This window comes from Pelophylax lessonae (assembly GCF_965119305.1).
Source record: "Pelophylax lessonae genome assembly, chromosome: 9".
Lineage (NCBI taxonomy): Eukaryota > Metazoa > Chordata > Amphibia > Anura > Ranidae > Pelophylax > Pelophylax lessonae.
Genome location: NC_138776.1, coordinates 180,438,398 through 180,465,808, shown reverse-complemented (window position 1 = coordinate 180,465,808; position 27,411 = coordinate 180,438,398). Strand labels below are relative to the sequence as shown.

At 46.7% G+C, this 27,411-nt stretch overlaps 1 protein-coding gene across 17 annotated transcripts in view; it reads left to right on the top strand.

The window, feature by feature from the left end:
* KCNMA1 (potassium calcium-activated channel subfamily M alpha 1) overlaps nucleotides 1–27,411 on the top strand; it is a gene marked incomplete at its 3' end in the record, with an annotated part of 993,244 nt that overhangs the window by 557,030 nt on the left and 408,803 nt on the right. For all 17 annotated transcript variants that reach the window (XM_082268091.1, XM_082268088.1, XM_082268089.1 and 14 more), the window contains exons 7-8: nucleotides 7,647–7,722; nucleotides 8,244–8,414. In XM_082268091.1, the coding sequence (XP_082124217.1) occupies nucleotides 7,647–7,722; nucleotides 8,244–8,414 (247 nt within the window). The remainder of the gene's footprint in view (nucleotides 1–7,646; nucleotides 7,723–8,243; nucleotides 8,415–27,411) is intronic.

The window sequence follows — 27,411 nt, the reverse complement described above, 5'->3', positions numbered from 1 at the left end:
GATGTGAGATGAATCCGAGGTAGGGGAGGGAGTCTTTGCACCATGAGAATGGAAAGTTAGATTTAGGAATGTCATAAGTGTTAGAATGGACTATAATGTTTAGTGCTGAAGATTTAGAGAGGTTCACCGTGAGACCTGAAGCAAGGGAAAATTTGCGTAAGAGGTCGAGAACATTAGGGATAGTGGTAATCGGGGAGGAGAGAAAAAGTAGTACATCGTCCGCGAAGAGGGCGCATTTGTGTACAATCTGGCCGCAGCGTACCCCATGATATCCGGATGTTGGCGAATTGTTATGGCTAGGGATTCGATTGCGAATATGAGGGGTGAGAGTGGGCACCCTTGTCGGGTTCCCCTTTTAATAGAAAATGGGTCAAAATATTTTCCTAGGATGCGGATTAGGGCGGAGGGTGAGGAGTAAAGTGCTCTCAGGACATTGAGAAATTTGAGACCGAAGTTCCACCTTTCGAGGGTCTCAAAAAGGTAGGGCCTGGTAACCGAGTCGAAAGCCTTGTGTAGGTCGATGGAAAGTAGCAAGGCTTGTGGGGGGGTTTCCATCCCACCTAGAGTTTAGAAGAGAAATGAGGTCAACAGCTCTCCTTATTTGGTCAGGGCCCTGTCTCCCCAGGATAAAGCCTGATTGATCTTTATGTATATAGAGGTTAATAAATTGGGATAATCTATTTGAGAGGACCTTAGTGAGGATTTTTAAATCAACATTTATGAGGAAAATTGGCCTATATTAGTGTATGTCGCTGTGATCTTTGCCCAGCTTGGGAATGACCGAAATGTAGGTTAAATTCAAGGACCTCTCAAGAGAACCCCCCTTCTGCAATGCATTAAAGAATTTAGCTAAGTGGGGAGCCAGAGTGTTTGCAAAAGTCTTGTAATGAACCAACGAAAAACGGTCCGGACCAGGCGCAGAACCCCTTTTCAAATTCTTGATAACCCCTAGAATCTCTAACTCGGAGAAAGGATCGTCAAGTTGCTCTTTATGATCCCTCTGAAGACGGGGGAGGGATATGTCCTTGAGAAAGCTCGCTGTCGACTTTGATGAGGAAGGAGAGTCACAATCGTATAGCTTGGAATTAAAAGAGTGGAACGTTTGCAGATCTCGTTGGGGGTTTTGAGACAAGGTTCCCTGAACTGTTCTTATTTTGGGGAAGGCTATGGTATGGGTTTTGGGGGACAATTTGGAAGCAAGCCTGGGCCCTATTTTGTCTGAGCACTCACAGAATTTGGCGCCTGACCATCAAATTTGTTTTTCGGCTTCCGTCGTTAGGGCAAGATTCAGTTGAAGTCTAGCTTCTTCTAGTTACAATTTGGAAGCTGGGGTAGGGTGTTTCTTATGGGATTTGCTGAGTGCAGTAAAAGTAGACTCTAATTCAGACAAGTCCGCCCTTTTTTGGCGCTTGAGGTTGAAGAAATTTGTATGATCTTCCCGTAATTACCGCCTTACGGGCGGCCCAAAGGGTTTCAGGGGAAACCTCATCAGTGTTGTTGGTGGCAAAATATGCTTCAAATTCTTTATTCAGAATCATGCATTGCATCGGATCGCTCAGTAAGGCTTCGTTCAATCGCCATCTAAATAAATAGCTTGGAGCGGGGGAACAAGATAGAAGTAAAATCACCATAGCGTGATCGGATAGGGGGGAATCCCTAATGTAGGATTTCAAGGTCCGCGCGATAGCATGGGAAGAAATAAAAATATGGTCTATTCTCGAGAGAACATTGTGAGGTGTGGAGTAGTGCTTGTAGTCTCTAGAGGTTGGGTTTAGCTCTCTCCAAATGTCCACTAGCCCCTCCGAGAAGAGCAGCCTAGCAATACGAGTGCTCTGCCTGGGGGGGCGGCAGAAAGAGGGATCACCCGGGCGAGATTTGTCCAGGCCCTGATCAAGGGCGATGTTGGAATCCCCACCCATGATCAGTATGAATCAGTACCTTGGAAACTAAATGTTGAAAGAATTTCTCCTTATGTTGATTGGGTGTGTAGTAGGATAGCAGAGAGTATGTGCATCCATCTATGTCCCCTATTAACAAAAGGTAGCGCCCTTCTGTGTCCTCTATCTTTCTCGTAAGGGTAAGGGTAAAGGGTACATGTCTGGTGAAGAATATCACCACACCCCTGGTTTTATTAGGAACATTAGCTAAGTAAAATTGTGGAAATTTGTGGTGAAATACAAAGGCCTAAAAGATGCAGGGAAATGGGTTTCTTGTGTCATGACAATATCAATATGGTTAGAGTAGTAGAGATTAAAAAGCTTACGTCTCTTTGTTGTCGAATTGATGCCTTGGACGTTGAGAAGCAATCTTCAGTGGGCGAGATGTGTCAGCCGTTGGAGCCATATCGCCGTAGGAAAGTGGAGAGCTGGAGCGGAAGCATAGTGGTAACCTAGGTGGTGAAGGTCAGGGTAAAGGCCTTTTAGTGCCAGACTTGGCGTGTCGGTAACCCGTTCTTCATCAAGGTACGTAGAAGGATCCCCTGGTGACTAAGCATGAGAAAAAGGAGGAGGAGGGGGGAGGAAGAGGAAGAGAGGACAGAGAGAGCGCGACCCATGTAAAAAAAAGTAATATGCAAACAAAGTACATAAATCCCAACCCAAGCCGGGGATAGGGGGGGGCCCAGTGCAACCCCCACCCGAAACCCAGAGATGCCTGCCAAAGGCAAGAACATCTGCCCAGATATACAGAGATGATAACTACCCATGCAGATGAGGGGCGAGAAGCAGCAGAGACCCCACTCCGCCCAGAGTAGCTGAATGGGCCGCCTGAGGAAAAAAAAGGGTTTAAATCTTTCAAAAAAAAAAGCTAGGGTAGTTGGTTGACCTTTAAAGAACAAAAGATTAATTAGCGTTGTAAATTACTGAATAGGAAAGTTTCAAAAATTAGAACAGTTCAAACAGTTTGTGGTGGGGACGCCCCTAGTGGGGTCCCTGCAACTGCGAAACAAGAGTAGAAGTCTCTAGTGCAATTCGGGGGTTTTAGAGACATCAAGTCGAGATCACATCTAAGGCGTGCAGATTGACTCTAGGGAGGTCTAGCATCCTTGGCACGCTTGGAGTGCTGCTTCTGCCAGGTCGGTATAAGAGGGCTCTGAGGAGAGGGCTGCTTGGATGATCCTGAGCTCCTGACTGTCAAAGAGGTAGCCGGGTCTTGAGAGATCAGTCCAAGATGCAGGAGGAGATGTTCACCCTCAGGGAGGGAGGAGAAGCTGTAAGTTTTTTGCTGATGGAGAAAGCTGAGGCAAAAGGGGAAGGACCACCAATATTTAATTGCCTTTTGTTGCATGACTTGAAGCAACGGTTTGAGAGCTCGCCTTTTTTGAATGGTGGTGGGCGAGAGATCAGCAAAGATCTGTACTGAGTGGCCTTGTATGCTTATCTGATCCATGTTTCTAGTTTTCTTCATAATATCTTCCTTGACTTTATAAAAATGTGGCTTAACAATATCATCTCTCAGAGATCCGTCAGGGTAGGGGGGTCTGAGTGCCCTGTGGGCTCTATCCAGCTCAAGGCGGTGTGGGGGGATGTCTGGAATCAAGTCCTGTATGAAGGCTGTAATTGCCACGTCTATGTCCTTGACACTTTCAGGTAGCCTCCTGATCCTGAAGTTATATCTTCTAGATCTATTTTCCAATTCCTCAATTTTGGACAAAGCAGTGTCCAGCTGGTCCTGTAGGTTTTGGAGTCTGGCTGTGTTCTGATTGACTCTCAGAACAGTCTGGCTGTCTTGTGTTCTATGGCCTCAATCCTAGTCCCCAGGTTCTGAAGATCTGAGTGAATGGCAGAGGTTATCTGTGTGGCAGTTTGTGCTAAGCCTTTAGATAACATCTTGGAGAGAAAGGCCATAATGTAGGAAAAGTCCTGTGGGGTGTTAGGGGGGAGAGGTGATGTGCCCTGGAATATGTCTGGCAGTGTGGAGCAGGCCTCAGCCGGGGACTGCAGCAGCTCATCCAGCGTCTGCTCCAGGAGGGAGACAGTGGATGCAGGGGAGAGAATAGGTGGACGATCCAGGGGGGTTGTAGGGTTAACAGGAGCTGACCTGAGTCGGGTTGTAATGGCTGGGGCATCCGCGATGTCCTCTTCACCTTCGGACCCCATGCTGTGGGAGGTGGCGGTCGCCATCTTAGGGCTAGTAGAGCTGGAGGCCGCAACACCTAATTGATGAGAGAGGTCCCTACGGACCTGTGAGCCAGGCATGGGGGGGGGGGTCCCAAAACGAGCTCTGGTGTTGCTGGAGCAGGGATGTCCAGTGACCACGGCGGAGGAGTGCTCTTGTTGGCTGTAAAAGCGTCTATGGAGCCGGAGCGGGACGGAGCTCTCTGGTTAAGCCACCATCCGGGGAGCCGCCACGCCTCTAATTGGGTATTCTTTACAAAGTAAAGTTTCACCACTTTTGCTAAGCTCCCAGGAAAATGAGTGCAATTGCACTTGTAAAGTGCATAGTCCATTTAAATAGCCTTTAGTAAATTCACCCCTCTTGTTATGAAATTACTATGCTCTGGCCTATCTCCCAAAATCTCCTCCCTATGTATCACCATCACATTCTATTCCGTTGACATGCACATTGTCCAGGCATATTCTACTGTTGTCACAATTTTTCTATTAAAAGCCACAATCCTACAAAGGTAAATCATGTGCAAAGGATATTTCAAAATAAAGCTGTTACTAAAAAAAAAAAAAAAAAAAAAAACCTCAACACTGGCTCTTGGGAGACATGGATGACGACATTGTTCCTCACCACTGCCTCCTAGGAAGGCGCTCACAATCCTGTGAAAATGCGCTCCAGCGCATTACAGGGGCAAATTCTTGCATGATTTCAAGCACCCAGGTGGCAGCGCGAGACACAGTGATGTCATCCATGTCTCCCAGTAGCCAGTGCTTAGTTGTTTTTTTTTTTCAATAGCTTTATTTTTATATCACCTTTGCAGATTTCCTTGGAGGGGGGGTTGGACTTCCACTAGAGCAGATCTTTAATTTTCATGTAAAGTCTGCTTACAAACCCTTCCCTCCTCCAATTATCAAAGATACACAGCATTCTACTACCTACAGGAAGTCCAAGGAGCACATTCAGGCTTTCTAGAGGCATAAGTTACACGTTACACATGTATTTCCTGACTACTTATCACATTGTTGGAGGCCCTGAAGCATCAGGATAATGGAAACAATTAGGGATGCTGGTATGGCAATGAACAGAACACTGGTATGGTGGCTTTGATCAGGACATCGGGGTGGGGTATAACAGTCCTCAAGACACTGGTGTGGGGTATGGCAGTGATCAGGACACTGGTGTGGGGTATGACGGGGATCAGACTACTGGTGTGGGGTATGGCGGTGATCAGGATACTGGTGTGGGGTATTGCGTTGATCAGGATACCAGTGTGGGGTATGGCGGTGATCAGGACATGGCAATAGGTGATGAGGACACAAGTGTTTCAGCCATCAAGGCTCTGGTATGGCATAAAGCAGTCTGGCATCACTGCAGTCAGGGACACTGGCTGGTGGCAATGGTCTGGTGACTGGTCTAGCTAGTGATAATGTACACTGCTCTGGCGGCACTGGACAGGTATGGCATGTGACTGGCTGCACAGTTTATTCACTCTACACTGGGGACAAGTTATTAGGGACACTGTGGGCTGGCTGGAACTGGTGTATGTGTGTAAATACAGTGTGCAGACTGCTAACAATCACAAGCTGCTGAAATAGTTCTCTCTCCTCTCACAGATGATCTCTGTGGCAGGAGAGAGAACCAATCTTTATTTTCACTTTCAATGTTTACTAATGTGAATGCTGTGATTAGACACCATAATCACATGGTAAATTGGTCCTGTACCCGGTCGAGTGATCCCCTGTGTCCAGGGAATGCATCGATCACTGGGCTCGCAGGTGCATGCTCTGTGAGCCACTGATTGTAGAGGACTTTTGGGGTACATCCAACCACAGAGGCATTGCTCCTGTCTGGCCGTTTATATACTTGGTCTGGACAGGAGGTGGTTAATAGAAAGATAGAAAAAGTCTACTGGATTCTCGGGCCCAGCGCTGGATCAAGAACGGCCTCAGGTAAGTATTTGGGGGGGACTAATCTTGAAAGGTTGTTTACCTTAGTTCAGAGAATACATTAAGGTAGCATTAAAATCCTCATATTTTATACACAGTTTAAACATGCAGGGTACACTGGGAAACCACGGTAGCAAACCTCAACGTATCCTACATTTCAAGCACTGTGATTCTCTTGTTTAACTTTTACTAACTTGCTGTATCTGTTGAACACTTCTTTGCCCTGGGGTTGTATTGTAAGGGTGGCCATAGATGAAAAATCTTCTTAATTTCCTCATCAACACGGTCACATTCTTACTGCACTATTGTATCTTGACAGCAGGAGGTTTCCCTGCCATCAGAATACAGTGATCACAGCCAGTGGCTTTAAAAACCCCAAATGCTGGTGTTACTGAAGTCGATCGCTAGATCAACTTCAGTACAACCAGCCTGCCCATAGTTCATTTCTGATAAGCCAGCTGAATTTCGATCCATCTATGGCTGGCTTAAGGATTTCAGGAGCTTTTTTCATTTTCACCCAGGGCAATCTAGTCTTCCTTTAGGATTGTCCACTGGGTAAAAATGCCATCTGATTGTAGCAGCTCTGCCCTAGAAAATAACTCCAATATTACCCATTAGATCATGAAATCTGGTAGAACAATAGATAATATAATATACAATCCCAATATACAGTACGAATGGGAACATGTTCACCTTGTTAGTAATAGCACATCCAGTCGTGGCCAATCCTTGCAAGTTTTGTATATTAGAGAGTGAAATAATAAGTAGCCGAAAAAACACAAATTCAAACACCACTGGATTGCACAAAAGGCCCTTTAAAAATTAAATGTTCGTGAACAATGCTTTTACATACTGAATTTGAAAACATGTCTGCCTGTCCTAATTGTGAATATGTAAGTGCATTTATTTATTATTATAATACCATATTTTATGATTTGGTAAAGCAAGATTAAGTAGTATATACTGACGAAAGAAATAAGAATTCTGATCTAGCTGATTTGAGCTTTGTTTGTGGGCTTCAACCATTGGTGAGGTAAATTGTCCAAAATGGACTTCTGTTTTGGTAGAAGTACTATTTCTTCCTAAATTATCTCACTGGTAGGGTGTCCCATCCAATTTTTATCTGAAGAAGCTAATAAAGTTGTCCTCTGTCAAACTGCTTTAATCTTGCCACTCCTCTACAACATTGTTGGTGCAACCACTAATTCATTCACTTTTGTTACTCTACCAAAATGTGTATTGCTCTTATCAGAAACCATCTCAGTATATGCTAAATAGCCTACCTCACGCTAGAAAATGAGTAGAAATGAGAGGCTTTATAGAAGACAAGGTGACTTTATACTGTACCCGAGTGTTCCAGCCTGTCTTTTGTGAATCCAGTGGATATTCTGACTTCCTATAAACATTTAAAATCCATATTATTCAGTTTGCATTGTGTTCTACCTCATCCTGGTGCAAGAATATTTCTAAATAAAGTTAGGGTTTTCAGAAGTGCAGCAAAAAAGTTTGTATTATAGAAAATAATCAACCCTAACATTTCCAGTGGTAACTAACAGATTATTTGTTTTTGTTTTTTTGTTTTTTTTTTTTCAGTAACTCCATTAAGCTGGTAAACCTTTGCTCCATTTTTATCAGTACTTGGCTAACCGCTGCGGGTTTCATTCATTTGGTGAGTATTGCTTGTTCTTTTTTTTTAACCCAAAGCAACTTATAAATATACAGTATATACACAGTATACAGCTAAATGTATAGTTAAAATACAAAAAAAGGGCTGCTTTACCTCCTCCCGTAGGATCTGTATTTCTGTCCATCCAGTTCTGACATTTACATGGCTCTGCCACACCACAGAGTGCTATTGGCAGTCGGCCTGATTTTGTTCTGTAGCAGTTCGGTAACACAATTATCTTCTCCACATTCACCCTGTTACTGGACAGTAAAAGGACAGCAGCAAACGGTGGGCTCATCCCTCTGTAACTTTGCTGTCTGCCCTCCTAAAGCATGTTGTTTTGCACTGCAGCACATCTGATTGACTTCTTGCACTGCTCTGTATAAATGAATACATTGTATTTATGAATACAGAGCTGCAATAATTAGTATTTTCTGTATATTCCCAGAGTTGAACTTAAAACGTGCAACTTCATGAACTGTTTATATTTCAAAATAAAAATAAGTGCTCTGTGTCTCATCTAGGTGGAGAACTCTGGGGACCCATGGGACGATTTTCGAAACTCACAGAGCATTTCATATTGGGAATGTGTCTACTTGCTAATGGTTACCATGTCAACTGTGGGATATGGTGATGTTTATGCAAAAACCACCCTTGGCCGTCTCTTCATGGTCTTCTTCATTCTTGGCGGTTTGGTAAAAATTCTTAATTTGCTATAACATGTTTATGTTGCATAGAAACCTGCAGAGCATTGCAAACCCATCTTCTGTTCACCTTGGCTACATAAAGAACATAAACTGTACTCCAATTTCTGTAAAAAAAAAAACTAGAACGTAAGAGTTCTACTTTGGTTTATAATTTTTTATTTTCTTTGTGTTCCTGACCAAATTTTGCAGGTGGCCACAATATAGTAATTCATATATTCATTATTAAACCTATTGCATTAGAAATTACTTTTAGTGTTTGTATGAAAGCAAGTAAAGGGACTATTGTAAAAAAATCCAGATTGTATGAACATAACCTAAGGTAAATACACTATATTATTGGGACGCCTGTCTTTACACGCATATGAACTTTAATGGCCTCTCAGTCCTAGCCCATAAGGTTCAATATGGAGTTGGCCCACCCTTTGCAACTAATAACAGCTTCAACTCTTCTGGGAAGGCTGTCCACAAGCTTTAGGAGTGTGTCTATGGTAATGTTTGACCATTCTCCCAGAAGCGAATTTGTGAGGTCAGGCACTGATGTTGGAGAGAAGGCCTGGCTTGCATGTGAAAATTGAATAGAAATGTTGGCTCAAAAAGACAGCCAATCATACCCACATCCCTGTGCATACTGAGAAATAATACTGAGATATAAAATTAGTCAGGGGTAGTTTTAGTGATTGCCCAATCCAGGGAACCTGGGAAGCCACCAGACTATTACCTTGCAAAGTTTGGGATTTGGCTGTGATATGGTCTGAAAACATATAAAGAACTACATGTAAAATTTAAACATCTTTATTAAAGTGCATAGACATGCACAATAAAAATGTAGTTAACAAAAAAACACATATCGCATGATCTTTAAAAATGAATAGCAATGTGACTTTCAGGGGTCCTACATGTTTCGCAGAGGCATAGATCCTCAAACAGTGGCTTCTTCAGGGACCAGATGCTTTATGTCAAATCACTGCTTCATTCCATAAGTATTATGACACATGCTGAAAGAGATGAGATCCCATGGCGTAAGGGCACGGCCTGGATGCTGACCCAGTGAAAACCAAACTAGCCAGTCTGGTAGAACCGGGAAACCCAAGATTAGGTGGGCACTGGACCAGGACTACAGTCCGTAGGCGGAATGGCCAAGTCCACAAGTACGGGGAAATTTTTTTGCCGAATAGACTTGCCTATGATAAGAGACAAATCCCCCCAGAGTGAGATGTAGTAGGTCCTGTCCGAGCGGTCCGGCAAGCAGAGGGAGCCATTTCTTTAATAAGATGTTTACATTTTACATGTAGTTCTTTATATGTTTACAGACCATTTCATAGCCCTTGAAAATCTCAAACTTTGCAGGGTAATAGTCTGGTGGCCTCCCAGGTTCCCTGGATTGGGCAATCACCAAAACTACCCCTGAATAATTTTATTTCTCAAGGCCTGGCTTGCAGTCTCCACTCTAATACATCCCAAAGGTGTTCTATGTGCTGGAGGCCAGTCAAGTTCCTCCACCCCAAAATCACTCCTCCATGTCTTTATGGACCTTGCTTTGTGCACTGGTGCATGGTCATGTTGGAACAGGAAGGGGCCATCTCCAGACTGTTCCTACAAAGTTGGGAGCATGAAATTGTCAATACTGATGCTTTAAGAGTTCCCTTCACTGGAAAGAAGGGGCCAAGCCCAACACCTGAAACACAACCCCGCACCATAACCCCCCCCCCACGCCAAATGATTTGGACCACTACACAAAGCAAGGTCCATAAAGACATGGACTGGTGAGTTTGGTGTGGAGGAACTTGACTGGCCTGCAAAGAGTCCTGACCTCAACCCGATAGAACACCTTTGGGATGAATTAGGGCGGAGTCTGTGAGCCAGGCCTTCTCATCCACAGCAGTGCCTAACTTCACAAATGCGCTTCTGGTAGAATGATCAAACATTCCCATTGACATACTCCTAAACCTTGTGGACAGCCTTTCCAGAAGAGTTGAAGCTGTTATAGCTACAAAGGGTGGGCCAACTCACTATTGAACCCTACGGACTAAGACTGGGATGCCATTAAAGTTTATGTGCGTGTAAAGGCCGGTGTTCCAATACTTTTGGTAATATAGTGTATGTCCTTTATTCATGCAGGACAAAGCAACAGGTTCATTAATTGTCATCCACAGCTGCACACACTTGACAGGGCTTACAGTACACAGGCCTAAAGACTCTAAACCTGCCACAATATACTAAACGCAGGATGCCCAAGTTGTCACCAAACAGGTCACCAACCACCTTTGCTGTCACATGGGTGGAAAAAGGGAGAGTATTTCCCTTCACTTTCATGGACTGAACCAAGTGATGGTAGAGTAAAGGGTGGATGTGTATGTGCAGCTGGAGAGTGTGTTTATTAAGTGAATATTTTGCCCTGCATGGGCAAAACACAGGTTCACTTTAAAAACCAAGTGTAGCTACACCAAAGTATTATTTTAGCAGTAGGTATAGTTCCAGGGCCATAGGTGTTTCTCTTACAGATTTTGTTTTAAAACATGTTACCAGCCCTGTTTCAGTGAAGTCTCTTTTGTTGGTAAAGATGTTGGATTGATGTTCTCACCTCTGCAGCTGAAGATGAGAAACTTCCTAATATTTGCAAAAATGAGGTGCAGACCTGGCAACCCAAGTGGAGGGACCGTAATATTCTTATAAGAAACCTACTGTATATTTTTTCACAATAGGATCAATAGGATGTGCTCACCAAGGTCTGATCACATCTTAAGTGGAATATATTACAATAAAAACTTTTATATACCTATACTTGATGCTTTTAATGGTAATCTAAAAAAAAAAAAACAAAGCTATACACAGGAACTTAAAAAGTGCACTAAATTTAGAAGATTACGTTAATTCTATAAAGTAAATGAAACCTAAATATTGCCCTTACCAGTAGTCTTATAGACAGGTATATTCAGTTTAGACTCTAGAAATAGCTCCTACAAATGTAGCTGCTTCCTCTCAATATATCAGCTGTAGTGATGGGAGTGAAAAGCAGTTTCAGGAAGGCACAGGAAATCAACTGCACTGTGTGGTTACAAAGCTGCCCTAAAGTGACACTAAACTCTGGTTTAATGAAAGAAAGTTATATGCAAGTATGTATTTTGAATACTAGCGAAAGTGTTGTGCTGCTAGAGACATAATATCAAATGTTTGTGTTGTGAAGCTATAACTAAAATGAAAATCAAATCAATATACAAAAATAAATACACCACTTGTATATACCACAATATTCAAAGTATTACCACTTGCTGACCACAATACGTATATATTAGTTGTGGTTTACCGGAGTTTTGGCTGAAGCTATCAGCCGTAACTCCAGTAATTTTTTTTCAGACGGCGGCTGGCTTTCCCATGAAAGCAGTCTGAGCAGCTGATTAGCCGCTCACTGGTGTTTCTCGGGCTTACCGTTCTTACCAACGTGCCCAAGAAATGATTCGATGGTGTAGCCTGCTGGTCACAAAGGTGGACAGAACCAGAAATGAAAAAAGAAGGCGGCACAGCCATCTAAGTGTATCAGTTTAATGAGCATTAAAATCAATAAATATTAATGGACTCACAAGATGAGAAGGGTGGCAAGAGCACATAATGTATCGGTCAGGCTCCCAAGACGTGATGGAGGTCCGGTGGTGGGAGAGGAGAGTCCGTAGCTCTCATCCGTGATGCAATGTCCTGGTGTCCTGCTGGGAATGGGGGGAAATAGACAGAGGTTCCCGTCAGTTGTTCCGTGGGATGGACAGAGCAAACTGGGGCCACTACGGAATCGGTCCAAAACCACGTTGAAACGCAAGCCGGCATTCAGCTGGAGCCAAGGACATGTCGGGGCAGAAGTGACATCAGTAAATGGGAGGTAACATGTTTCGGAGTTTCTGTGCTCCCTTGTCAAACCATGGTTTGAGGAAAACATTCTCTATAGAAGAGCTGCAGCCTGGCCAAGTGTCTAGATATTCCATGAATTTCTCCCTACAGACTCCAGGGATAATAGAGTATCCAGCTACTCTTCAGGTGCACTCAGGGTCTTTCTTTTAATATTATTTCTTATTTTGGACAGAACCAGATCATCTCTGATCACCTCTTTGGCCTTGAAAGAGTGAAGCAATGTCATGACGTTACTTCCAGAACGTAAACTGTTTTTTTTTTTTTAACTTTCGCTTTTAAAGGTAAAGGAGAGGTTTGGGCTCTTTTCAACCCCAGAACTGCTTAAGGACCGCCCACATACATATACTGCAGATTGGACACAGGGGGAGCCAGTCAGTTGGTCCAGTGGACCCGATGTCTGCCAGGAACCAAGCGTTCTTTCGGAGAGGGGCAGAATGGCAGTCTGCCTACGTAAACAAGACAGATCCCCGTTCTGCTAGTAAGGAAGACAGAAATCATATGCTTCTGCTAAGCAACCATCCCCTACACAGTAAGAAAGCACTCCCAGGGAACACATTTACCCCTTTGATCGCCTCTGATGTTAAGTCCTTCCCAGCCAATGTCATTAGTACAGTGGCAGTGTAATTTTTTTACCACTGATCACTGTATTAATCACTTAGTGTCAGATTTGTCCGCTGCAGTGACGCAGTCCCACTAAAAATCGCTGATCGCCGCCATTCCTAGTAAAAAATATTAAAAAATAAAAAGTCCATAAATCTATCCCATAGTTTGTAGACGCTATAACGTTTGTGCAAACCAATCCATATACGCTTATTGGAATTTTGTTTTACCAAAAACATGTAGCAGAATACACATTGGCCTAAATTGATGAAGAAATTCAATTTTTTTACATTTTTTTTTTTGGATGTTTTATAGCAGAAAGTAAAAATATAGCTTTTTTTTTCTTCAAAATTGTCAGCCTTTTTTGTTTATAACGCAAAAAATAAAAACCGCAGAGGTGATCAAATACCACCAAATGAAAAAAGGACATCAATTTTATTTGGGTTGCATGACCACGCATTTGTCAGTTAAAGTAATGCAGTGCTGTATTGCAAAAAATAGCCTGGTCAGGAAGGGGATAAAACCTTCCGGAACTGACGTTGTTAAAATTAAAAGGACGGTGTAAAAATAAAATAAATAAGAAAAAAAAAAAGAAAAGCTCCCCCATCTCTCCAGGCTAACGCGCAGAAGTGAACGCATACGTAAGTTGCGCACGCATATGTAAACAGTGTTGTCACCACACATTTGAGGTTTTGCCGTGTTAGAACATTAGAGCGAGAGCAATATTTCTAGGGCTAGACCTCCTCTGTAACTTTAAACAAGTAACCTGTAAAAATGTTTAAAGCGTCGCCTATGGAAATTTTTTAAGTACAATAGTGTACTTTCTACTGTAGTAGAATGTCACCATTCCACTAGCGTGTGTAATTTCAAAGCGTTACATGTTAGGTATCTATTTATATGGCGTAACATTATGTTTTATATTTAAAAAAAAATTGGGGTATATATTGTGTTTTGTTTTTTGTTTTTAATTCATTAAAGTGTATTTCTCTTACGTCCTCCGACAGTCGCCGCCTCCTCTAAGTCATCACTGTTGGGTATTGACTTCCGTTCCGCAGGAACAGCTAGGCATAAAGACTTAGTCAAAAGAACAAAGGCATTTGCATATACACACCCTTGGGGGCTGTCCCATCTGGTCAATACCCCCCTGCATCATCACTCCCAACTCTGTTTCTTTCTGCCTAGCGTCAGGAACAGTTAGGCTACCCTGTGCTGGGGCTACAGTCTCAGCCTATCTAATCTTTTTCTTTGATTTTCTTTGAAAATGTCAGTTTTTTCTTACTTTACTAGCTGTTTATTTTGTCAGCTTTAGTTTTAGTCGACTCTTCGGATGAAGATGGATTCATGCGGCGCTGGGATTCGGACGGACCGCCCTGGTTCTCCAGGGCAGAGGGTCAGATGGACCCCCAGCCCACCATCGAGCGTTCAGCTGTGGTTTGCCCTGGCATTATGAACGACCCATCCCTGCTCGCAGCAGGGATGCAGCCGTGAGGTGGCTACCTCACATGGACGCATCTGCCCTGCATGCAGTGCAATGTCCCTGGCTAACGGCATTCCCTGTCAGATGAGGACAGCGGCTTTCCGTTCTGAGAGGCTTCCCCACGCCATCTGGTACAGGTAAGTACTTCTGTGTGGGGCCTCTGTCCGGGGTGGCAGTCTGTGTTGCTGTGTGTTCCCCATGTCTGTGCCTGTGTGCCTCCCTGGTGCAATCCCTGCAGGGATCGCTTGTACATGTACTGCGGTGCTGTGTGTGTTTGGGGGTCCCTGTGTCACTTCTGTGTTTGGGGGGTACAGACTGCGTGTGCCGCGACCGCAGCGGGAGAAAACCGCGCGGTCCGCCATTTTAAGAATGGGCAGGCATGTTGGGCTTCTTTGTGGGCTATCTACATGCTGTTTTTTGGCGCCATCCGGCGCCATTTTGCGGTAGCCGAACAATCGTTCCGACCGCATGATTCGGCTGCCATTTTGGCGGAGCCTTCAATGCAATCCAATGGGGCAGCCATTTTCCCTGAGTCATGCAGCATATACGTTCAGTCTAGGTCATCGGTGGCAACACTCTGCGGGGCTCTGCAGGTTATTGCTGTCAATCATTTTCTCTGTATTGTCATTGTAGCTCAGTTTTGTCTTCTCCTGTTTGGGGGTCTTTTGTCACTGTAGCTGTAGTGGTGGACTGCGCACTCCGCAGCGCTCTTGAAAGGGGCAGTACAAAATTTTTTCTTTTGCACTTTGATTGTCGTTTGAGCAATGGATTATCAGGACAGAAAATTCCCCCCAGCTCTGGTGGGGGTCCCCAATTCTCCTGTGGCCCCTCTGAGACCTGATTTGGACGCTGTAGTGGCGTCCTTCGTGTCAATCACGGAAATGCTGATGGCTGAACGTGCTGCTAAAAAAGGGGCTCGGATTGTCGCTCTCCTCTAATTCAGATGGTGATATGGCTGCTGCTGCTGCGAGCGTGCCCTTTTCAGGGTCTCGCTCATCCTTGGACCCGTTGGGGTCTGAGGGGGAGGCAGAGGTGGAAGGGGTTAATACCTCTTCCCCGGGGTCGCCTGCAGAGTGGGCGACCATGGATGATTTAATTGTTTCTGTTACGGAAACACTGCATTTGGAGGATGAGCCCAGTCCTCTGTGCGTGGTGTCCTCATTTGGGACTCACGGGACCCGCAAGTCGGCACAGGTTTTTTTCCTGGCCCGCTGAGTTTCATTACACGGTTAATGAAGTATGGCGCACGTTAAAACGTCCATTCCTGGTGCCTAGTCGGTTCAAATTGCTTTATCCCTTTGCTCCGGTTATGGAATCACGATGGGGTGTGCCTCCACAGGTTGATCACACCGTGGCCGTGTTAAACAGGCTACACTGGTTCCTGCTGAGGATACCCCGGTTTTCCGGGATCCCACGGACTGGCTGTTGGAGTCTCTTGCCCACCATTCCTATTCGGTGGCGGGCTCTTGGTTCGGACCCATTTTCGCGTCCGTGTTGGTGGCTCAGGTGATGGCGGAATGGACTAAGGTGCCTAGGAGCAACCTCGTGTCTGATGATGTTCCGCCTGCCCGGCTGGAAATGGTGGATAAAATTCACCAAGGAATCATGTATTTGTGTGATGCGGCCGTAAATGAGGCCCCTTTAGTGGCTCGCCTCTCTAGTGTCTCGGTGCTGCACCGGCGGCTGATGTAGCGGAAAAGCTGGTCGGCTGACCAGTCCTCGCAAGAAACAGTTGCTGGTTTTCCCTATGCTGGCTCTCGCCTTTTATGGCGAGGCGGTGGATACCCTGGTGACGGGGAGTCACAGGGGGCAAGAGCACTTGCTGCCCCAGAACCTGACGAACAAGTCCTTTCGAGGCAAGCGGGGTTCTGCGCCTAGATCCACTCAGGGGTCCTTTCGTGCCTTTCGGAACCAATCCTAGGGCAAGCCCTTCAAGGCCCAGGTCAGTCAGAAGAAGTTCTGGGCGGGTAAGCAGAAGTCAGGCTATGCCGGCTCGGCGGGTCAGTCCGCCTCTGCCTGAAGGGGCGTCCTCACCCATTTCTGGAGTGGGGGGCCGTTTGCGCGGTTTCCTCCAACTTTGGCTGCTCCGAATTTCGGACAGGTGGGTTCAGGAAATCATTCGATCAAGATGCAAGATCGAATTCCCTTCCCGGCCGGCGGACAAATTTTTTCCCTCAAATCTTCATTTGCCTCCGGGCGTCTGCAGGACCTGCACCACGCGGTTCAGGACCGTCTTGCTCAGAGGGTGCTTGTCCCGGTGTCTCATCGGGACAGGTTTCGTGGGTTTTGTTCATATCTGTTCACTATGCCAGAAAGGAGGGCAAAGTGCATCCTGTTCTGGACCTGACAGCGCTTAACCGCTTTGTGCGCGTTCGGAAATTCCGTATGGAATCTCTCCGCTCGGTGGTGGCTTCTCTGAACCCAGGGGGAATTCCTGGCCTCAATAGATCTCAAGGATGCGTACCTGCACATCCCCATTTTCGAGGGTCATCAGCGGTACCTTCGGTTTGATATCGCAGAGGACCACTACCGGTTTGTGGCGTTAGCTTTCGGCCTCGCTGCGGCACCAAGGGTTTTTACCAAAGTGTTGGCGCCGGTTCTGGGCCTGCTGAGGGCTCAGGGCATTGCAGTCTTGGGTTACCTGGACGATCTACTTTTGAGATCGCGTGTCAGCCAGGACCTAGCGCGCGATCTGTCCACCACGGTACAGACGCTCCAGGAATTCGGATGGACCATCAACGTTCAGAAATCGACGTTGTCTCCTTCGGTTCGTCTTCCCTTTCTGGGAATGATTCTAGACTCTGCTCAGGCAAAGGTGTTCTTGCCGGAGGAAAAGTTCCGGACCTTGCAGGACGAGCTCAAGTCCCTCAGGGACAATCCGTCCTCGTCACTCAGGACCTGTATGCGGGGCCTGGGGTTGATGGTATCGGCCTTCGAGGCGATACCCTCTGCTCAGTTTCACACGCGGGCTCTCCAGGCGGAGATCCTGGCCAGGTGGGACAGACTGCCTCAGTCTCTGGATCTGAGTGTCTCATTGCACCATCAGACCAGATTGGCTCTTCTGGGGTGGCTCCAGCTCCCATCAGTGGCGGAGGGCAAGTCCTTCCGTCCGTTGGTGTGGACGGTGATTACCACGGATGCCAGCCTGTCGGGCTGGGGTGGGGTCGTGGGCAACCTGTCTGCCCAGGGCACTTGGTCAGAGGAGGAATCCTCCCTCCCGATCAATGTGCTGGAATTGCGAGTGATAAAACTCTGTCTCTTCCAGTGGTCGGACCGTCTTCGGGGTCGTCCTGTCTGGGTACGGACGGACAATGCTACCGCGGTGGATTACATCAACCACCAAGGGGGCACCAGGAGTGCTCGGGCGGCCCGGGTGGTGACCGACATTCTGTCTTGGGCCGAGACTCATGTCCCGGCGATCTCAGCAGTTCACTTCCGGGTGTGGAGAATTGGCAGGCCGTCTATCTGAGCCGCCAGACCCTGGACCAGGGGGGATGGTCCCTACACCCAGGGGTCTTCCAAATGCTGTGTGCGAAGTGGGGATCCCCGGACGTCGATCTGTTCGCATCTCGGCTAAACCGAAAGATGGAAAGGTTCGTGGCTAGAAAGCGCGATCCGCTGGCGGACGCCTCGGATGCGTTAGTGGCCCCTTGGCATCAGTATCGTCTGATGTATGCCTTTCCTCCGATTCAGTTGCTGTCCAGGTTCCTCCGCAGGTTAACCTCGGAACCGCACCTAGTGATTCTGGTGGCACCGAACTGGCCTCACCGGTCCTGGTACGCCGACGTTGTTCACCTGACAGTGGCGCCTCCGTGGCGATTGCCAATGCGGGAAGATCTACTGTCTCAGGGACCGATCTTCCATCCTGCTTTACAGTCGCTGGCTTTAACGGCCTGGCTGTTGAGACCCAGGTCCTGAGGGACAAGGGTCTCTCCCCTGAGGTTATCCCTACTCTAATCTAGGCTAGGAAAATCTCCTATGGTAAAATCTATTACCGTGCCTGGAGAGCTTATTTCGCCTGGTGTGGGTCCAGGGGGTTCTCCCCTCGCTCTTACTCGGTGTCGAGAGTGTTGGCTTTCCTCCAGTGTGGAGTGGACCAGCACCTGGCGCTGGCCATGATAAAGGGCCAGGTGTCTGCACTGGCTATCCTTTTCCAACGCCCTGTGGCTTCTCATTCCTTGATTCGCACCTTCACTCGAGGTGTGCGACGTTTGGCTCCTCCCAGGAAGGAGCCTTTACCTCCATGGGACTTGAACTTGGTTCTGTCCGTGTTACTGCGTGCTCCCTTTTGAATACATAAGGGAGATATCGTTGCCTCTGCTGTCAAAAAAGGTTGCCTTTTTAGTGATGCTCACTTCGGCTCCCAGAGTGTCGGAGCTGGCGGCGTTGTCTTGCCGCTCCCCTTCCTTGATAATTCACAAGGATAAGGTAGTTTGAGACACCCCCGTCCTTTCTTCCCAAGGTGATCACTGAGTTCCACCTTAATGAGGACATTGTCCTGCCTTCGCTTTGTACGAAGCCTAAGCATCCGAAGGAGATTGCTTTGCATTCCTTGGATGTTGTCAGGGCGATCAGGGTTTACCTGTCGTCTACGGAATCCTTTCGGAAATGGGTTCCCCATTTGTCCTTCCTGAGGGATCTCGGAAGGGCATGGCTGCATCCACAGCAACTATTGCCAAATGGATCAGACAGACCATTGAGCAGGCTTATGCTTTGAAGGAACGGGTTCCACCCTTCCCTGTTAAGGCGCACTCTACCAGATCTTTGAGTGCGTCCTGGGCCTATTGGCTTCGGGCCTCGGTGGCCCAGGTGGGCAAGGCTGCGACTTGGTCGTCGGTGCACATCTTTTCCAAATTCTACGAAGTAGATGTTCTGGCATCAGCTGATGCTTCTTTTGGCCGCAAAGTTCTCAGTGCGGCGGTGCCATGAAGGACCCTTGAATTTTTTCTGGGTCCCTGGCTGTTGGTATTTGCATTCCTGGGCTGTTGCTCCTGTTGAGCATTGTTTTCTGTTGCCCAGTGGGTTCTCTTACGGTGCATGTAAGATTCCTTTCTCTGATGTGGGTACTGCGTTGCCTTTTCTACGGTTGCGTCTCCCACCCCTCATGTCTATACTGCTTTGGGACATCCCAACAGTGATGACTTAGAGGAGGTGGCGACTGTCGGAGGACGTAAGAGAAAACGGAATTTTTGTAAAATCTTACCTGTAAAATTCCTTTCTCTGAGTCCACCGACAGTCGCCGCCCCCGCCCCTCTTTTGGGGTTCTTATTACCTACTGCTATGCTACCAAATTGAGTTGGGAGTGGTGATGCAGGGGGGGTATTGACCAGATGGGACAGCCCCCGAGGGTGTGTATATGCAAATGCCTTTGTTCTTTTGACTAAGTCTTTATGCCTAGCTGTTCCTGCGGAACGGAAGTCAATACCCAACAGTGATTACTTAGAGGAGGCGACGACTGTCGGAGGACTCAGAGAAAGGAATTTTACAGGTAAGATTTTACAAAAATTACGTTTTTTTTTTTTTCAAAATAAATTACGTTTGAAGAACCGCTGCGCAAATACCGTATGACATACAAAATCGCAACGATAGTCATTTTATTCCTTACCTGTTTGGTGGTTATAAATAATTTTCTAGCAAAAAATACTGAAAAAAAGTGACAGAAATGGCTTGGTCTTCCAAGTGGATAACATAATGTCCTATGTATATATCATATACAGTATCTCACAAAAGTACGTACACCCCTCACATTTTTGTTAATATTTTATTATCTTTTCATGTGACAACACTGAAGAAATTACACTTTGCTATATATGGTTCAGGTTATTTTACTTATTTTCAAAGCTGTAAGTAAAAAAAAAAAAAAAAAAACATCAAAATCAGTAAAAAGTCAATAGCAGTAGAAAAAGTGAAAAATAGCAAAAATGCGTGACCCCTGTCACTGGGAATGAAAGACAGACACTATATGTTGGGCCCTCAGGAAATATATGAAGATAAATTGGGTTGACCTTTTCAGGCTACTTGTAGGAGTTTATCTCATAGACCATTGCTAGATAGTTTGTAGATTTCTTATTGTTAAGTGTCATTATCCTATTGTTCTATTAAATAGGCCTGGGGAACTGAGACATGGATTTCCCAACCTCTCTAAGGTAAGCTGGGTTCCACAGGCCCCCCAGCCAAAGTACCTAACGCCCGTCACACTTGAGTTTTCAAACATTATACGAAGATTGATGATTGAATGAACTATATGATATACAGTGCCTTGAAAAAGTATTCATACCCCTTGAAATTTTCCACATTTTGTCATGTTACAACCAAAAATGTAAATGTATTTTATTGAGATTTTATGTGATAGACCAACACAAAGTGGCACATAATTGTGAAGTGGTAGGAAAATGATAAATGCTTTTTAATTTTTTTTTTACAAAATAACACAAGTGTGGTGTGCATCTGTATTCAGCCCCCTAACTAAAATCTAGTGGAACTAGTTGCCTTCAAAAGTCAATTAGTTAGTAAATAGAGTCCCCCTGTGTGTATCTCAATCTCAGTATAAATACAGCTTTTCTGTGGAGCCCTCAGAGGTTTGTTAGAGAACCTTAGTGAACAAACAGATTCATGAAATGGACACACCAGCCAGGTCAGGGATAAAGTTGTGGAGAAGTTTAACCACTTCCATAAAGGGCCTATTCTTCCGTTCATTGACGGACACCGCTCCTGATCTTCTTAACCATTGGGTTATACTGCCCACTAAAGGAGTAGGACACTAGGCAGAAAAAAGTCTGCCTGCGCCTTTGGGCAGTCCCAGGGGGTATACTCCCTCTCTCTGCTATAGGTACTCAGCTTTTTTCTGTCTAGTCAGGAGTAAGGACCTAGTTCCTTACTGAGATCTTTGGCCCTGGCAATTTTTTCTTTTAAGATAGATTTATTTCTCCTGTTTTATTTTCCTGTGAGATCTACAATCAACTGCCAGACTGGGCGATGGGCTGGATAATTTAGATCCAGTGGTCACCCCAGTCTGGCCAGGGGGCGCGCGCAGACCTCTGCTCTGCGCTAGGTCAGCCGCGACATAACCCCACCGGACTGGGGCTGGCCTGCAAGTTAAACGCCCCATGAGGTTGCATACAACCGGGTCTTAGCATGATTCGCAATGTTCCTCCTGGCCGACATCCTCCCCATTTCGATGAGAGGAGGTTCTGTCTGGAATGGTGCCGGCCTGGTTCATGGTATGGTAACTGTCCCCCCTCTTCCCCTGGAGGGTTTTGGGGTGGATGTGGGCCCCTCCTTGGGGGGGTTCCCCTGTTTCCCATAAGGCACCCCCGCTCATGGTGGTCCCTGTGGGCCATTTCACCCTCCACCTCCCCTCCTCTCCTTCATTTGCGCTGGGGCTGTTGGGGTGGCCTGGTCCACCTCCTGGGGTGGGGCCATGGTGCTTGTGCTGGCAATGAGGGCAGAAGGGTGTGCTGCCGGCAACCAGGCAATCGGCTGTGGAGAGGGTTGTACCTGATGGGGGCTCCTGCCAGGGACCCCCCTTCTTGCCGGTCCCATTTTCTGAGGCCCTGGGAGCCTCGTGGTGCCCCCTTTTTGCTGTAGCCTGTGTTTTCAATGCACGGCGGCCATGTTTGTGTAGTCTGGTCACCATTCTGCGGTGGTTTGCTATTGAAAATAGCGGCGGCCATCACAGTGGAGTCCTATGGGCAGCGATTTCGGCAGTGGGAGCCTCTGGTGCTGACTCCTGGATCTTTTCACTTCCTGATCGCCACACTTGGAGTGCAGATTATCCTGGTGGCTGCAGGTGCCTGTTTCTGCTGGGGGTGAGTCTGTTATTGGCGACCCAGTGGTGCTGCTGGAGTTGTTGTCCCTTAGCACTGTTTTTACACCTTTTTTTTGTGGGGTCCCACTATTGATTCATAGAGTCTTTGGAGCACATTTCCCCAGCTGATCACCTCTCAAAAGGCTGCAGGGCCCTTCGGGCCCAAGCCATCCATTGATGTACTCACGGCGATCCTAAAGTCCTTTGTGTCCTGGGTTGAGGTGGTTTTTGGGTGACGGGGCTATTAAAAAGCGCCCCTTGTTTTCCCCTGTCTCCTGAATCTGTTTCGGGTGCCGTGGACATGGGTCACTCTGCTGAAGCTGTGACAGGGGCGTTGGTTCCCTTTGGTACTCACAAGCCACCCAGAGCAGCAAAGGTGTTTCCTTTCCCCGCCCATCCATTGATGTACTCACGGCGATCCTAAAGTCCTTTGTGTCCTGGGTTGAGGTGGTTTTTGGGTGACGGGGCTATTAAAAAGCGCCCCTCGTTTTCCCCTGTCTCCTGAATCTGTTTCGGGTGCCGTGGACATGGGTCACTCTGCTGAAGCTGTGACAGGGGCGTTGGTTCCCTTTGGTACTCACAAGCCACCCAGAGCAGCAAAGGTGTTTCCTTTCCCCGCCTATTTTGACAGATGTGTCTCGCTAAAGATAGTGAACGGCCAAAACGTTCCCTTGAGGTCCCTGAGCAATTTTCTATGCGGTACCCCTATGAGGAGTCCCTTCTTAAACAGTGAACTGTTTCACCGGTGGTGGACCCTCCGGTCTCCAGATTGAGCAAGGCAACCATGATTCCGGGTTGAAAAGTCCCCGGCTTTTAAGGATGCGGCTGACAGGAAGGCGGAGGCTGTGGCCTGCAATATGTACACTGTGGCTTGTTCGCCACTGAGGCTGGTATTTACCTGTTGTCGCAAATGCTGACCGAGTAGACTAAGCTTTTACAACGTGACCTGGAGGGGAAGCAGCTCCCCCCTGCCTTTGCTGAGCTGGCAGACCAATTGGTCCAGGGGCTGCAGTTTATCTGTGATGCCTCTTTGGATGCGGCTCCCCTAATCGCTAGGCTCTCTGTTTCAGCAGTGGTCCTTCAGCGTATTTTTGGCTCAAACGCCGGTCTGCAGACCAGACTTCTAAAAAGGCCTTAAAAGAGCTTCCTTTTCAAGGAGATCGCCTGTTTGGAGCTACATTGGATGGCATCGTTAAGGGTCTCACATGGGGGAGGAGTACCTTTCTTCCGCAGGCTAATTGGATCAAGGACTCTTGTCGTAGACGTGGGCCATCCTTCTCGGCTCATAAGAAGTTTTTTCGCCCCTCAGGGGTGGCTAACAACGGATCAAAGGCTTTCAGGGCCTCCTCTAGTCGATCCAAGTGAACTTGGTCTGGTAAGTCGAGAGCAAGCTTCTCCAGACCCGCGAACAAGGCTCCTTCAGCATGAATGTGCGCTCTCACCCGTATCAGGGGTAGGGGGACGTCTTCGCTGGTTTCTGGACCCTTGGACTTCCCTGGTACAAGACAAGTGGGTCCACGAAGTCATACAGTCCTGTTACAAGATAGTTTTGGTTTTTTACCCCCCGTCAAGGTTCTTTCCTTCTAACTTGCGCCTAATCTCAGACCTCTTACAGAGTCTGCTTGGGGCGGTGCAAGACCTGTTACTTCAAGGGGTGATTATCCCGGTTTCAACATCGGAACCTTTTCAAGGTTTTCACTCAAACCTGTTTACACTTCCCAGGAAGGAAGGCAAAGTGTGTCCAATCCTGGACCTCAAGGCACTGACCTGCTTGTGTGGGTGCAGAAGTTCAGAATGGAGTCCATTCGCACTGTGGTGGCATCCCTGCATCAGGGGGATTTTCTTGCCTCTATCGACATCAAGGATGCTTACCTTCATAGTCCAGTATGTGCCGGTCACAAGCCCTTCCTCCAGTTTGCCATGGGAGAGGAGCATTATCAGTTTGTGGCGTTACCCTTTGGTCTCGCCTCTGCTCCTTGGGTCTTCACAAAGGTGTTATCTCCGGTGCTGCTAGCATTGTTAGGCCAACTGGGAAATGCGCTACTGGGCTACTTGGATGGCCTCCTTCTGGCCTCCTCCTGCGAGCAGAGTCTCCTACTGCTTTCTGTTTGGAAAACCTGGAGATCATCATACGAACTCTGAGGGAGTTCGACTGGATTCTGAATTTTCAGAAGTCTGCTCTGGTTCGTCCACAAAGCTGGACTATATGGGTCTGACTCTGGATTTGGCCTTAGCCAAAGTGCTCCTTCCTCTGGACAGACTCCAGAAACTGCACGCTACAATTCGTGTCCTGCTGTCCAGCAGATAGTCATCCCTCCGGACTTGCATGTGGGTGCTGGGCCTGATGGTGTCTACATTCATGGCGGTTCCGGTTGCACAGTTCCATGTGAGGTCCTTGCAATGTGGAGATTCTGGGAAAATGGACAAGAATCCCCAGTGTCTGGACAATCAGATCTGGCTGAGCCGGGAAAGGAAAGAGTCCCTGATATGGTGAAGGCATCCTCGGAAAAATTCTGCTCAGGGTGTCTGGACACTGGAGGAGTCCAGACTTACCGATCAATGTCTTTGAACTCCGAGGAATCAGACTGTGCCTAGAACATTGGACCAATCATCTTTAGGGATGTCCATTGCGTATTCAATTGGACAATGCCACGGCCTTGGCTTATGTTAATTACCAGGGGGGCACAAGGACTGTCCAGGTGGCTCTGGAGGTAGCCGGCACTCCAAGGTTGGGAGAACGGTTCGTTCCAGTCCTCTCCACCGTACACATTCCCGTGGTGGAAAACTGGCAGGCAGACTACCTAAGTCAGCAGGCGTTGGACCAAGGGGAGTGGTCCCTTCATCCGGAGGTGTTTTATCAGTTGTGTCTCCGTTGAGACATCCCTGAGGTGTATCTGTTGGAGTCTCAGCTCAACAGAAACGTTCAGAAGTTCGTTGCTTGGTCACGGGATCCTCTGGCGGACTCCACAGACCTGCTGGTGGCCCCGTGGGGTCAGTATTGTCTGATTTACGCCTTCCCTTCTCTCAAGCTTCTGCCAAGACTTCTACGCCGATCTGCTGCAGCTGGTCCCTAACGTTCCTTGGAAGCAAGGACCAATCTTCCATCCTGCTTCCTAATCTGTGGCTTTGAGGGCTTGGCTGTTGAACGCCAGGTGCTGATGGATAGAGGTTTGTCTAAGTCGGTGGTTTCAACGCTGTTAAAAGCTAGGAAATCTACTTCCAGAAAGATCTACCATCGTACGTGGAAGATGTACAGTACATTGCATGGCGTGAGTCTGTTGGGGTTCATCCTTGCTCTTTTTCGTTGACTCAGATCTTGACCTTCCTTCAATGGTGGGTTGAGCAGAAACTGGCCTTGGGACCTCAATTTTGCGCTCAGTCCTCCAGAAGCCTCCTTTTGAGAATATTTGGGAGATTCCCCTGCTTACGCTTTCCCAGAAGGTGTTTTTTTGGTGGCTGTCACCTCTGTGTCAGAATTGGCAGCGTTATCCTGTCGTTCACCTTACTTGGTGGTTCACAGAGATAAGGTGGTTCTTCGCCCCTGTCCATCATTCCTTCCAAAGGTTGTCTCTGATTTTCATTTGAAAGAATACATTGTGTTGCCTTCCCTGTGTCCCATGCCAAAATATCTGAAGAAAATTGCCTTGCATGCCTTGGATGTAGCCCGGGCAATTAGGGTGTACTTGGCAGCAACGGAGTCAGACTCCCTATTTGTGGATGGGCCTCGGAAAGGGTTGTCCGCTTACTCTATGACCATTTCCATATGGATCAGACAGACATTGATTCAAGCCTATTCCCTCAAGGGTCAGGTTCCTCCTTTCCCTGTCAAGGTGCACTCTACTCTGGCGCTCAGTGCCTCCTGGTCCTTCTGTCATCAGGCATCAGTGACGCAGGTTTGCAAGGCAGCCACCTGGTTGCAGTGCACACTTTCACAAAATTCCTATAACGTGGATGTGTTAGCATCTGCGGATGCTTCCTTGGGCCGAAAGGTTTTTCAGGCTGCTGTTTAGAGGAACTGGTCCTCTTTGAGGGTGTATTGCTCTTTTCAAGTGAGCTCCAGTTGTTTTGGTTGAGCTCCTGTTTACCTGGGTAGCTATAGTTTAACCTTGGGAATTTCTTTTTCGCTGTTTCCACCCCTCATGTTTAACCCTGCTTTGGGACATTCCAATGGTTAGGAAGATCAGGAGCTGTGTCCATTAATGAACGAAAGAGAAAATGGGATTTTTGACTTACCAGAAAATCAATTTCTCTGATGTTCATTGACGGACATAGCACCCACCCCTCTGTGGAATTGTAATTCTTCTGACACTGCTTGTAACAAAACTGAGTACCTATAGCAGAGAGAGGGAGTAAATCCCCTGGGACTGCCCATAGGCATAGCCAGACTTTTTTTCTGCCTAGTGTCCTACTACTGTGGAGGGCACTATAACCCAATGGTTAAGAAAATCAGGGGATGTGTCCGTCAATGAACATCAGAGAAATAGATTTTACAGTAAGTCAAAAATCACATTCTTTTTGCTAGAAAATTGCTCATAACCCCCAAATGTTATATATGTTTTTTTATTAGAGACCCTAGGGAATAAAACGGCGGTCGTTGGAAATCTTTATGTCACACGGTATTTGCGCAGCAATGTTTTTCAAACTAGTTTTTTGGGGAAAAAATGGTTTCATGAATTAAAACAACAAAACACCAAAGTTAGCCCAATTTTTTTGTATAATGTGAAAGATGTTAAGCTGTGTAAATAGATACCTAACATGTCACGCTTTAAAATTGTGCACGTTTGTGGAATGGCGCCAAACTTCAATACCTAAAAAATCTCCACAGATGATGCTTTAAAAATTTTTACAGGTTACCAGTTTTAGAGTTACAGAAAAAGTCTTGGGCTAGAATTGATGTGCTCGCTCTAACATTCGCAGCAACACCTTTACATGTGGTTTGAACGCCGTTTACATATGTGGGCGCAATGTACGTATGTGTGCGGGGACGGAGGCGCTTTAATTTTTTTTTTTCACACTTTCCCTATAGTTTTTTTTTTTTTTAACACTTATATTCTCATTACAAGGAATGTAAACATCCCGTGTAATAGGAATATGGCATGACATGTCCTCTTTATGGAGAATAAACCCCACATCTCTCCTCTAGGCAGAAAAGACTGAGATCCAAAAAAAAGATATCCGCCTTTCCAGCTGAGTCCACAGCAGTA